This window comes from Ostrea edulis, chromosome 1, assembly GCF_947568905.1.
Source record: "Ostrea edulis chromosome 1, xbOstEdul1.1, whole genome shotgun sequence".
Lineage (NCBI taxonomy): Eukaryota > Metazoa > Mollusca > Bivalvia > Ostreida > Ostreidae > Ostrea > Ostrea edulis.
In genome coordinates, this window is record NC_079164.1 from 69,673,999 (window position 1) to 69,687,187 (window position 13,189).

Below are 13,189 nucleotides of genomic sequence, written 5' to 3' on the forward strand. Positions count from 1 at the left end.
CTGTTTGAATTTCCATACGCACGAATTGTGCTCCTTTGTTAACTTAACTGTTTATATATCATCACGAGGGAGAATTTTTCAAAAGCGTATACATACGATGAAAAATATCCTGCTGTGGCCTTCAATTCGACATTTAAATATATCAACGACGTATTGTCCATTAACAATGATAATTTTCATTCATATGTTGATTTGATATATCCCTGTGAACTCGAAATAAAAGACACCACAGAGTTGTCTAATTCTGTTTCATACTTAGATATTTTATTGAAAGCAGATGCTGACGGAAAACTAACAACTCAACCTTATGACAAATGGGATAATTTCAGCTTCTCCGTCGTCAACCTCCCGTATTTATGTAGCAATATTCCATTATCACCTGCATATAGTGTTTATATCTCTCAACTGATTCAATATGCAAGAGCTTCATCTGCGTATGATCAGTTTTTAAATCGATGGATTGTATATTGCTTAACGCCCCCCCCCCCCCCTCGAGAATCTTTCACTCAAATGGAGACGGTTTTTAATCGAAGCAGGCTACTGACAAACAAATTGTTGGTGGAGGGATTCCAACAGTCTCGTTTAAAATTAGCATTTCGTAAATTCTATGTCCGTTATAACGATCTAGTTTGCCAATACAACCTATCATTGGCTGTTCTTTCCACACTGATTTTGACTACCGATAACTTCGTTTACCCGATAGGGCTCACAGCGGATGTAACTGATTGACAGGGGATGTGTACACGTCCTAGCACCTGATCCCACTTCTGGTATATTCAGGGGGTCCAAGTTTGTGCAAATCTCTATCTGGTATTCCTTGGGGGGTGTTATCAGATTGATCACTGTTCGTTATCTTCACTTTTTCATTCATACTGCAAATTATTTTGTTTAGCTGAACAAGATATAAGGTTGACGGCATATGTAACCAGTTTTTTCAACTTCCTATATTTCTGTAGGAATATTCCATTGACACTTGCATATGGTGTTATTTATTTCAAATGATTTCATACGCAAGAGTTTGTGTATGATTAGTTGTTAAATCGGGATAAACTATTGAAAAATAAGTTGATGTTACAAGGGTTTCAAGAGTGTCTTTTAAAGCAATCATTTTGCAAATTCTGTGTTATAACTATTGCGTCAAATGCTTTCTGACGTGTTTCATACCAATTTTCCACCCCTTTTTTAATACTGATTTTCACTACGTATTACTCCGTTTACCTTTTCAAGATATAAGACTGACGCAGATGTGACCGTTCGACAGGGGATGCGTACTTCTCCTTGGCACCTGATCCCACCTCTGGTATGTCTAGTGATCTGTGTTTACCGAACTTGTAATTTTATATTCTTTATAGGAATTATGACATTAATCATGGTTCGTTATCTTAACTTGTATCAATAAATGTATCTTGATATAATAAAAAAAAAAGCTAAACATACTTTGCGCTTTTGATAAAGTAGATTTTACTTAAATAAAACAATTATTTTTCGAGGTCATATCTACTCCCGATGGCCATGTTTCTCTTTCAATTAGTTGTCATCGTTCTAAAATACAATGACATAAAATATCACCTATGGATAACGTATTTTTCATTCAGAATGTAATTTTATTTTATGTTTTTGTTGTTCCGAATGGGAATATGATATTCAATTTTCTATTCAACAATTTTGAAGATAAGCGATGTATAATATTGGAAGGACCTCTGGCATTCCGAAGCTTGTTTTTGTCACAGCTGACTATTATTATGATGAAATAACAATATTGTTGAGTGATTCTGTCATTTATTGAAAGAAATGACGACAGAGAAAAAATGCATCATAGTTCAAATTTGTTACAAAATAAATTGGATGGGACCACTTAATATAAAAAATAGAACTAGATTTGCAACTGCGCAAATAAACATATATACATTACACAGATTGATCCCAGCCAATATACAACTAAAACACTAATGATGTCAAAAAGGTGGCGCACAAAAAAAGCCAAACACTATAAAGGCCTATGCCCCATTACAAAAACCAAATGCAAAAGAAATTATCGAGTAATTATGCAGTAAAAAATGGGATAGAGGAGGGGATGTGGGGGTACATGTAACTAAATTACATCAGTCTGCGTAAAAATAAAATCGTAAACGATACTGCTTCGAATGAAATAATTTTAAAAAAAAAAATCGCAGACCAAATTACTTTCTTACCTTTTGTAAGTATTGGATTTAAAATGATAACGTCACATTAGCAAAATTGACGTCATGAAATAGTCTTACGACGTAAGAATGTATTGATGCATTGTGATGTTACAATGCAAGCATGAAAATGTGAGCGTCTTTACTTTTGCGAAAAAATGCATACAACATATTATTCACAATCATATCACTTGAGTACTTGTATGGACAAAGAAAGTAAAGAGGAGTACAAACTTTTGAATATAAAATAATTTAACGTTCCATCAAATATTTATTGAAGTCTTTGGGAGGCATTTCCTCTTTAAACAATGTTCCAAAAACAGCAATTGACTCCTATACAGTATGATTACATGGATTGTAGAAGGATCAAGTCTTCATTTGTAAAATCCTCTGTTTCAAATTGACACCTGTTACAGTACATGTACATGCATATTAGCATAAAGTGCCTCTCGTGTAAATAAGAATTCCATAGTTTCATAGTGAACGTGGAACTACACCCAGTGTAAATTAAATTCCCAATGTCTATGAAAAGAAATTGTGAGACTCACATTCGTGAAGGGGATGCTGGGTTGCAGGTCTGGTAGTTGGATCTAGAACATTCCTTAATATTTAATAAGTTATTTTGATTCTGGGTCCGATAACACTAACATAATTTAAGTGAAGTAAAAACAACTCGATGAAGCAGAAATAAGTTAGATAAAACCATTGATAGATAGATAAGGTCACACCTGTCATTTGAAAAGAAATATTGAATCCGTATTTGTTAAACGTGTAATTGTCACCTATGCGTAATGAACGTATTGATGTTTCTGAATTTCAACATTATTTCCAGTATTTTGGCAATGATTATGAATGCATTATTCAACGTAAATTAATAGATTTGACATGGGAAATCCTTGTTTTTAAAATATAATTTCCATATAGATATTTTACATAATGGTCTACATAATCTTTATCTAATCGTATTAAACATAATCTACCTTAAAACCATGCAGGACATTTTTATAAGTTATAAATCAATAAAGTGATATCCACAAATATTGGTTATATAATTTGTGACATAGTAGACCGAGGGACACTGATTCAGGACTGAAATTTTTTCTGGTGAATCTTTTAACATTAAATATGAAGCTTTTGATACTGTTAATTACTAATTGGTACATCAGTGCAGTTTTATGTGAGGATTGTACTATTAAACCAGAGTGTTTTGTTTTTAATTGGCAATCATGGAACCAGTGTACCGGTATTTGTGACTTTCAGTCACAGTACAGAGTGCGACGGATGTGTTGCTCCGAATCTGTTATTCCTCATACGATTGAAACATGTCTTACGCATTGTAATAGAAGTCAAAATTTCCCCATGAACGTATTACGACCTTGCCGTGAATGTGAAAATGGTGGAATTTTCAACAGCTCATCTTTATCGTGTAAATGCAATCCACATCGCAAGGGCAATTGTTGTCAAGGTGAGAAATGATTTAACTATTATAATACCTATAAATTTATAGATTCAGAATTCCTTCACTTCCCAAGCATCATATGCACCTCATTTACAGAAATGATTAATGGTTTTATTTTAGAATTTCATGTATATATGCAACTGATATTGACCCGTACAGAGATTAATTGCTGCATACAATTGTGGAATGAATTTACTAGTTCCATTCAGCAATATTGACAAATGAGTAAATAGTAACGGCAATGGATTCAAACAGTAAACTACTCTTCTGACGATGAAGAAAAAATACTTCGAAACCTTGAAATATAGTACGATTTATGTGTTGCTCCGAATTAGTTAAACCTCATACGCTGGAAAAATGTCAAAGTCTTTCAATGAACATTTGCTGTCAAGGTGAGATATGGTTTAAATATTCTAATACCTATACATTGATATATTCAGAACTATCTCAGTTCCCAAGAATCATATGCACCCTATCCCTGGTGCGAACCTTACAGAAATAATGGGTGAGTTTTTAGAATTACGTGCGCAATTTGCATTCACCTGCAGAGATAAATTGCTGTATATACTTGAGGACAGATCTTGGAATTGACGTAAGCATAGGGACGCAACTGCATGAGGTATTGGGTCTGGGGGCCTTAAGATGGTTTCAGAACGAAGTCCTGGGAACGGGGCATGTGTCAAAGCCCCAGAGGATCCAGGATTTTATAGGGCTTGGAATTTGTCTCCTATATAATCATTTTTACTATTTTCTATAATTTTATCGATGTGAAATTCATAATATGACACAAAGTTTAAGAGTGTTTTGGAATAAGATATTAGTTCTCCCACTAAAAGTAGCAATTAATCCAAAGATCTTGTCATTTATCTCTCCAAGTGTGGAAAAATTTATTCCTTTTTATCGATTTTTTTTTATAAAGAGGAGACCATGATTTATCTTAAATTTGAAAATTTAAGGAGACCGCTCTTAGATACTCCAATGATAGTCGTGGAATTAAAATTAATAGTTCAAATTTATCAAGGATAATCTGTTGTTAAATTTTATCTGATTTCTTGATAAAGGTACTGTGCTTCTTATTAAAGCCTTTCTATGCGAATGCATAACGAAAGTTTTACGTTACCATCATCATTCCTTTCCGTTACTATCATCCTCGCTGTTTTTTCAACGACGAATTTTGTATTCAAATGAGCCGTATAAAAGATAAAAATAACACCTGATCGTAATTGTTGCTAGTGTATCATATTTCTTGCCTACATATCATTCGCAAATAAACAATACAAATAGATATAATACGTAAACGTGGTCTTTCCGGAATTTCCTTCCGCCATCTTGGGATGATAGTAACGATCGTTACTATCATCAGTTTAATACCAGTGAACCACGCCCTTAGAAACGTACAGACCGTGCAAAACGGGCAATTCATTTAGGTATGGGATAGAGGACAGGTAGACTTTGTTGGAAAACAGTGAAAATAGAAACACAAGTTATTTTAAAACAACCAGGCAGAACAAAAATCCGATACATTCGTAGCACTCGAAGCAATTTTAATACCCTTGGAGACATAATTCTCAGGCCTCGGTAGCTTTCTTTCTTTTTGTTTGTTGGGCTTTTTTGTATATAGGAATAATTTGTCGTGTCAAATTTGTTTGATCAAGTTTCTATATATTTTGAAACAAAAGATATTTTCATCATAATTCTTTATCGGCACTGTCTGCATAATCCAAAGACCGACTTGTGTATAACTTGTATACTCTACGCAAATTCCAAGGTGGTTTTTACCACAGTAGAGGTAAGCTAATCCAGATATTTGAAATTGACATTCGTACAGATGTAAAAATCGGCGAGAGTAATTGAAATATGACTTTAGAGGTGTTTGTAATTTTTTGTCTTTGAACATTAAATGTAGTTTTCTTTAGATTTAAAATTGAGGCAATACCACAATGTAATTCAAATTAGATGTTAGATCCGTTTGCATACATAATTCAAGAATATGTTGATAATTACTATAGTTAGTCATTCTTTGTTTAATCTATTCATTTATATATTTGATTTATTTCCCAATCTATTTTGATTGTTTCTTTTTGTTTTGTATTGTTCCTTCTTATCCAAGGTGACAAGTTCTTAGCGACTGGGTAATACGATGTTTATATGCACCATCTCCCCGCGCGAGAATATGTGTCAGCCTTGTCTGACGAGACTTTTTAAAAAAAAAATCATTATATCTGTTATCATACCCGTATTTAAAAATGTATAGGTTTATTTAACACCTGTCTTTGAAAAAAGGTTTGGAATATATAATATGAACATGTATTTTAACGACATTCAGTTTGAATGTACAAAAATCAATGTATCAATGTATGCACCATGGGGTGCATGAGCCGAGTTGCATGGGATACATTGTAAAGTCAGGAATGATGTGGCATATTAATAATTGTGAAGAACTAATTTCATTTTAAACTTTTCGAGTTACTGTGCAGAAACCATATTTGTCTGAAGTTTTCAATCTATTTTCGGTCACTGTGACCTTGACCTTTGACCATTTTTCTCCAAAATCAATAGGGGCCTTGCTGTGCTGGTATCCAACAATATATCCACGTTTCAGTTGATTCAAATTATAAAAAAATTCGAGTTATCCTCCGGAAACCAATTTTTTTTTTTGAATTTTAAAACTATTTTTGGTCACTGTGACCTTGACCTTTGACCTATTTTCTCCAAAATAAATAGGGGTCTTCCTTACCTGGTACATAACAATATTTTTAAGTATCATTTGATTCGGATGTAAACTTTCTGAGTTATCTTCCGGAAACCAAATATTTCTGAAATTTTGATTCTATATTCGGTCACTGTGACCTTGACCTTTGACCTTTTTCCTCCAAAATCAATTGGGGTCTTCCTTATATGGCACCCAACAATATATTAAAGTGAAATTTTCATTGTATTTTCGGTCACTGTGATCTTGACCTTTGACCATTTTCCTCCAAAATCAATAGGGGTCTTCCTTACCTGGTATCCAACAATATGTCAAAGTTTCATTTGATTAGATTGTAAACTTTTTGAGTTATCATCCGGAAACCAATTGTTGACGCCCAACCGCCCGCCCGTCCGCATCACCAAACCAATAGCCGAGTTCAACTTCGTTGCAACTCGGCTAAAAATAGCGTAACAGGCGCAACCAAATTTCAGTTTGAATGAATTTGACAGAGCAATGAATGAATAAAAATTGAACAATCAATATTCTATGACGACACAATTTTTACATCTTTTTTTATCACCAAAGTTAAAAATTACAGCATATACATATTGACATAAAGTGCCCCTTGTGTAAATTATAATTTCATCGCCTCGTAGTGAATGTGGAACTACACCCAGTGTAAATTTCCAATATATATATATATATATATATATATATATATATATATATATATATATATTGTAAGACTCATATTCGTGAAGGGGATGCTAGGTTGCAGGTCAGGTACATGGATCTGGAGCATTCCTTCTTTAATTAGTTATTTTGATTCCAGATCCGAGACCTCTACAATAATTCAAACTGTAAAAACAACTCAATTGAGCAAATAGAATAAACGAATTTATGCTTAAGGAAGTACATACACATGTCAATTAAACCCTTGTTTTCTAAGTGTGTAATTTGGCAGTGAACGTGAATGCATTATTCAACCTAAACTTATATATTTGACATACGAAATCCTTCTTATTTAATATAATTCCGAATGAATATTTTGCCTAAGTGTCTACATAATCCTTATCGTGTTATACACAATGCAACTTTAAAACTATTCCGAGAATTTTTATGAGTTATAGATTAATAAAATGGTATCCAAAAATTAATGATCATATCATGTGTTACGTGGTAGATAGAGGGGCATTGATTTCGTACTGACATTTTATGGTGAATCTTTTAATATTAAATATGAAGCTTTTGATACTATTACTTACTAATTGGTACATCAGTGCAGTTTTATCTCAGGATTGTAAAACTAAACGAGACTGTTTTATTTTTAATTGGCAATCATGGAACCAGTGTACCGGTATTGTGGCTTTCAGTCACAGTACAGAGTGCGATTGATGTGTTGCCCCGCATCTCTTAAGCCTCATACTCTAGAAACCTGTCTCATGCATTGTAATAGAAGTAGAAGTTTTCCAATGAACATATCACGACCATGCCGTAAATGTGAAAATGGTGGAATTCTCATCAGCTCATCACTATCTTGTAAATGCAATCCAAATCGGAAGGGATATTGTTGTCAAGGTGAGATATGGTTTAACTATTATAATACCTATACATTGATAGATTCAGAATTCCCTCACTCCCCAAGAATCATATGCACCTCATCCCTGCAGCGAACTTTACAGAAATAGTTTGTGGTTTTATTTTAGAATTACATGCACATGTGCTACTTACATTTACTTGTACAGAGATTAATTCCTATATACAATTCTGGAAAAAAATTACTAGTTCCATTCAGCAATATTGACAAATGAGGAAATATTGCGTCAATGGATCCAAATTTTCTTCTGACGATAGAGAAAATATGCTTCGAAACCTTGGAATAAGGTAAACAGGAATTGGTTTTCCGAAGTGTATGAAATATAAGCTGATAAAGCTTGGATACTTTTTGTATTGTTCACTGCTCCGTAGGAGCATCGCAGGCCAAATGTAAACTAGTCGTAATTCATGAACAGTACCTAAGACATTGATTTAATAATAACAAAGAAATGTTGTAAACATTATGTAAAGAATTCAAATGTCAAAACCATTTCCGAATGTAAGAAAGCTAGAGTTACCCCTCTTTAAATTTGACGACAATTTTATGGTGCACAATTATCGACCTGTATCAGTTCTAGCAATTGTCGGGAGAATCATTGAAAGGCATGTTTTAAACTCATTTTACGAGTATTTGGATAAAAATATTCCTTAAACTGAACATCAATCCGGTTTCAGACCAAATTATTAACATAAAACGGCACTTTATAACATTATTCATAAATAGTTAAGTAACATAGACAGTGGCAAATTAACAGGTGTTCTTTTTATTGATCTTTGTAAAGACGTTAACACTGTAAATCACGAAGTATTATTTCACAAGCTTTTATCATTTGGTATTTGTTAAAATTCCTTTAAATAATTTCAATTTTATCTTAATGGAAGGTCAAAATCTGTTAATGGAAAAGTGTTTTGTCTGGTGAAAAAGATGTTATGAAAGGAGTGCTTCAGGGATCCATATTGGATCCACTGTTCTTCATTGTAATTGTTAATGTCTAAAGCATTCAAATGCTTCTAAATATGCAAACTAACAACTCAACTGTATGGCAAACGGGATATTTTCAGGTTCTCCATTGTCAACTTTCCATATTTATGTAGTAATATTCCATCATATCTCTCAACTGATTCGACACACAAGAGCTTTTTCTGCGTATGGTCAGTTTTTAAATCGAGGCAAATAAGTTGATGGTACAGGGGTTTCAAGCCTCGTTTAAAGTAAGTATTTCGGAAATTCTATGGTCGTAATAGCGATTTACTTTGCCAATATAGCCTATCATTTGGGTAAAATGCTGTCTGACGTTTTTCATAACGATTGTTATGCCGTTCTTGGCACACTGATTTTGACTTCTTATTACTCCATTTACTTGATCAAGACAAAGGGCTTACGGCGGGCGTGACCGGTCTAAATGTTATACATACTCCTAGGCACCTGATCCCACCACTGGTATGTCAAGGATTCTGTGTTTATCCAACTTGTTATTTTGGATTCCTTATAGAAGTTATGTGATTGATTACTGTTATCTTCACCTTTCATGCAGATGTTACATCACAGGATGTTTCACATAAATCTGTCAATGGTATCGAAGAACGGTTACACGATCTTTTTAACTCTATGAAATGGATGGAAAGTGATAAACTTACAATGAATCTAACGATTATTATTATTAAAACTGCCAAACTTGTTGCCATACATGGTCTGCACACATGATTTTGATGCAAGAAACTTTCACACAGAAAATAGGTATTTGGCGTCGTCTGCAAACTTCTTTGTCAAATACTACATTATTGAAAAGTTATAACATTGTTATCTTTCTTTTAATCATCGTTTTGCAGTTTAGTGCTAAGCCAAATACAAGGGTTTTGTTGATATACTTTCTAAATTACAGAAAAGTGCCACCAGAATTATTTTGAATGTGAAAGTGGATGCCTTTTCATGATTATTTTATATAGATAGCTTTTGCTTGCTTTTAAGGTTCTGGAAACTGTGACACCAGAATATACCGTATAAGAAGAATGTTTAGCGAGAATTTATTTTTGGCATTATTAGTAAGAATATTGAGTACGCTAAAATAGAATATTGCTAGTATTTTATTCCATACTGGAGATAAATCCTCTTGAAATTATAGAAGTTGCCAAAATTACATCTCACTGAATATATGGAAATATCGCTACATTAGTGTCTCGCTATAAAGTCCACTTAATACCGTATGAATGTTTTTAGTTTAGTTAGCCAAGTTGATACTAGAGAAACAAGTGATAGTGGCATTTCATATTTACCAAAAGGTCGAACTTAATGCCATAAACGTTCTTTTAAGGTACCATCCACAATTGTATAGAATCAGTTGCCTGCGTCTGTCACAAACTGTGATTTTGCACCTTTTAAATCAGCATATTTGCAGCATGCAAGCATCTCAAAGTAGTGCAGATTCAAGTTTGCTCAAAATGTGAGAGTGGGGTCACAATAGGGGATCAAAGCTTTATATTGATATACATGTACATAGGGAAAATCTATAAAAATTGTCCTAGCATAAACGACCGGACCATGGGTTCTCATCAAATCATAACCCCTTGTGGTAGGGTGGGCCCACAATAGGGGATCGAATTCCTTCAACGTGAAAATAAGAGAAATCTTTGAAATATTTCTCTCAAGGGATAAATACAGGGTTTTAATGTTCATTTACATGGGATGCTGTTTCCCTTTTTATCAGAGTATGTGTATTATCACTTTGCACCAATATTCGACAATGAATCATGAAGAAACTAGGACCAAATTATTTACTAAATATATGCAGATCAACAAATGATACCCAGGTGATCGTTAAGACTCAGGCACCTTTTGTTTTAAATCTACTCCATCCCTTTTTTCCTTTTAAATCGAATAAAAGAATTTCTGACAACTGTTATGGGGGATATAATCCAAGTAGCAATATTACATGTAAAACATTTTTAATAATACTTATCATGATTATTTAAACCATTTTATTGAAATGTAGGTGAGACTGATACTATCAGTTGCTTCGCCTATTCCCACCAGGCCACCCACTATGACCTGTGGGAAATATATAGAATTTCCTTAATATTTATGCAAGGTGAAGACAAGGAACAGTGATCAATCTCATAACTCCTATAAGCAATACGAAATAAATAGTTGGGCAAACACGGACCCCTGGACACACCAGAGTTGGGATCAGGTGCCTAGGAGGAGTAAGCATCCCCTGTCGACCGGTCACACCCGCCGTGAGCCCTATATCCTGATCAGGTAAACGGAGTTATCCGCAGTCAAAATTAGTGTGTCAAGAACGGCTTAACAATCGGTATGAAACACGTCAGACAGCATTTGACCCAATGGTAGGTTGTATTGACGAACTAGATCGTTATAACGACCATAGAATATGCGAAATGCTGTCTTCAATCGAGACTCTTGAAACCCCTGTACCATCAACTTGTTTGTCAGTAGCTTACCTCGATTTAAAAACTGACTATATTGCATATCGAATCAGTCGAGATATATAAACACCATATGCAGGTGATAATGGAATATTGCTACATAAATATGGGAAGTTGACGATGGAGAAGCTGAAATCATCCCGTTTGTCATACAGTTGAATTGTCAGTTTGCCGTTAATGTCTATTTTCAATAAAATATCTAAGTATGAAGCAGAAGTGGACGACTCTGTGGTGTCCTTTATTTCGAACTCACAGGGATATATCAAATCGACATATGAATGAAAGTTATTATTGTTAATAGATAAAACATCATCGATATATCGAAATGTCGAATTGAAGGCCACAGCGAGAGTTTTTCTTCTCACGTAGAAGTTTTTGAATAAATTCTGCTTCGTATGAATATATAAACAGGTCAGCTAACAAAGGAGCACAATTCATACCCATGGGAATTCCAACAGACTGTTGGAAGACCTGATCACCAAAGACCACGAAGATATTGTCAATGAGGAACTCTAGCATATTTTTTATTTCAACTTCAGAGTACTTGTGCGTGGAATCAAGGTGGTGTTTAACAAAGTAAGTTTTTGAATGACTGATCACTAGATATGAATATTTCCGTTTTCCATTTTTGTTGAAGGAGCAACTGTCTATGATATCAAAAAGTCTTTATAGTAGAAAAAAATTCATTTTTTTTCAAAAATAGTCATGATGATTTTTAATTAGAAGGTTAATTGACCAAACCTTTACCTCCTTCCAAAAATACCCCCTGAAATTTAATACCTTAATCATAACATTCGGATACGAAATTGACACCGCCTGTAACATGCGATACCAGTTGTACATGTATTACGATGCATTTTTATTTAATCTTAAAAACTGGAATACATTGCATATTTCCCGTTTTGGGCAATAATCTAGAGATTTTCGATTTTTTCCTTTTCTTGTCATTGATGCTTTTTTTTTCTTTTCTTAAAAATTCTTTTTTTTTTTCTATTGCTGTCGAAAATCTGCCTCCTAGAAAAATAAGATTATTTCGAAGTAACAGACAGACAATTTTTTATAAATTACCAAAATTTGATAAACCTTCAAGTTTCCCATCCTCAATTTGAATTTTAGTAATCATTCCCGTAATGCAGTCAATAAGTTGATAAATTTGTTGTGCTATCAGACCTAGAATCACCCACGATGTACACTGCATTTTGGTCTAGACAAGTTCCAATCTTGGAACCTTCATATCTTTTTAGCTCACCTGAGCTGAAAGCTCAAGTGAGCTTTTCTGATCACCCGTATTCCGGCGTCCGTCCGTCCGTCTGTCCGTCCGTCTGTCCGTCTGTAAACTTTTCACATTTTCAACTTCTTCTCAACAACCACTGGGCCAATTTCAACCAAAGTTGGCACAAAACATCCTTAGGTAAAGGGAATTCTAAATTGTTAAAATAAAGGGCCAGGCCACCTTCCAAGGGGAGATAATCAAGAAAAGGTAAAAATAGGGTAGGGTCATTAAAAAATCTTCTTCTCGGTAAAAATAGGGTAGGGTCATTAAAAAATCTTCTTCTCAAGAACCACTGGGCCAGAAAAGATGAAATTTATAGATAAGCTTTATTAGGTAGTGCAGATTCTAAATTGTTAAAATCATGGCCCCCGGGGGTCGGATGGGGCCACAATAGGGGATCAAAGTTTTACATACAAATATATAGGGAAAATCTTTAAAAATCTTCTTCTCAAGAACCACTGAGCCAGAAAAGCTGAGATTTATATGAAAGCTTCCTTATATAATGCAGATTCTAAATTGTTAAAATCATGGCCCCCGGGGGTCGG

General features: G+C 34.1%; 1 protein-coding gene across 5 annotated transcripts in view; it reads left to right on the forward strand.

The window, feature by feature from the left end:
• The window catches only part of LOC125683575 (fibropellin-1-like), a 161,337-nt gene that overhangs the window by 98,202 nt on the left and 49,946 nt on the right, over positions 1-13,189 (forward strand). Inside the window, exon 1 of one of the 5 annotated variants that reach the window (XM_048924879.2) lies at positions 3,261-3,645. The exons of the other annotated variants lie outside the window; for them this stretch is intronic. Within the exon in view, the coding sequence (XP_048780836.2) occupies positions 3,306-3,645 (340 nt within the window). The 5' untranslated portion in view covers positions 3,261-3,305. Of the gene's footprint in view, positions 1-3,260; positions 3,646-13,189 lie in introns of those variants that run through there. 5 annotated transcript variants of the gene reach the window in all.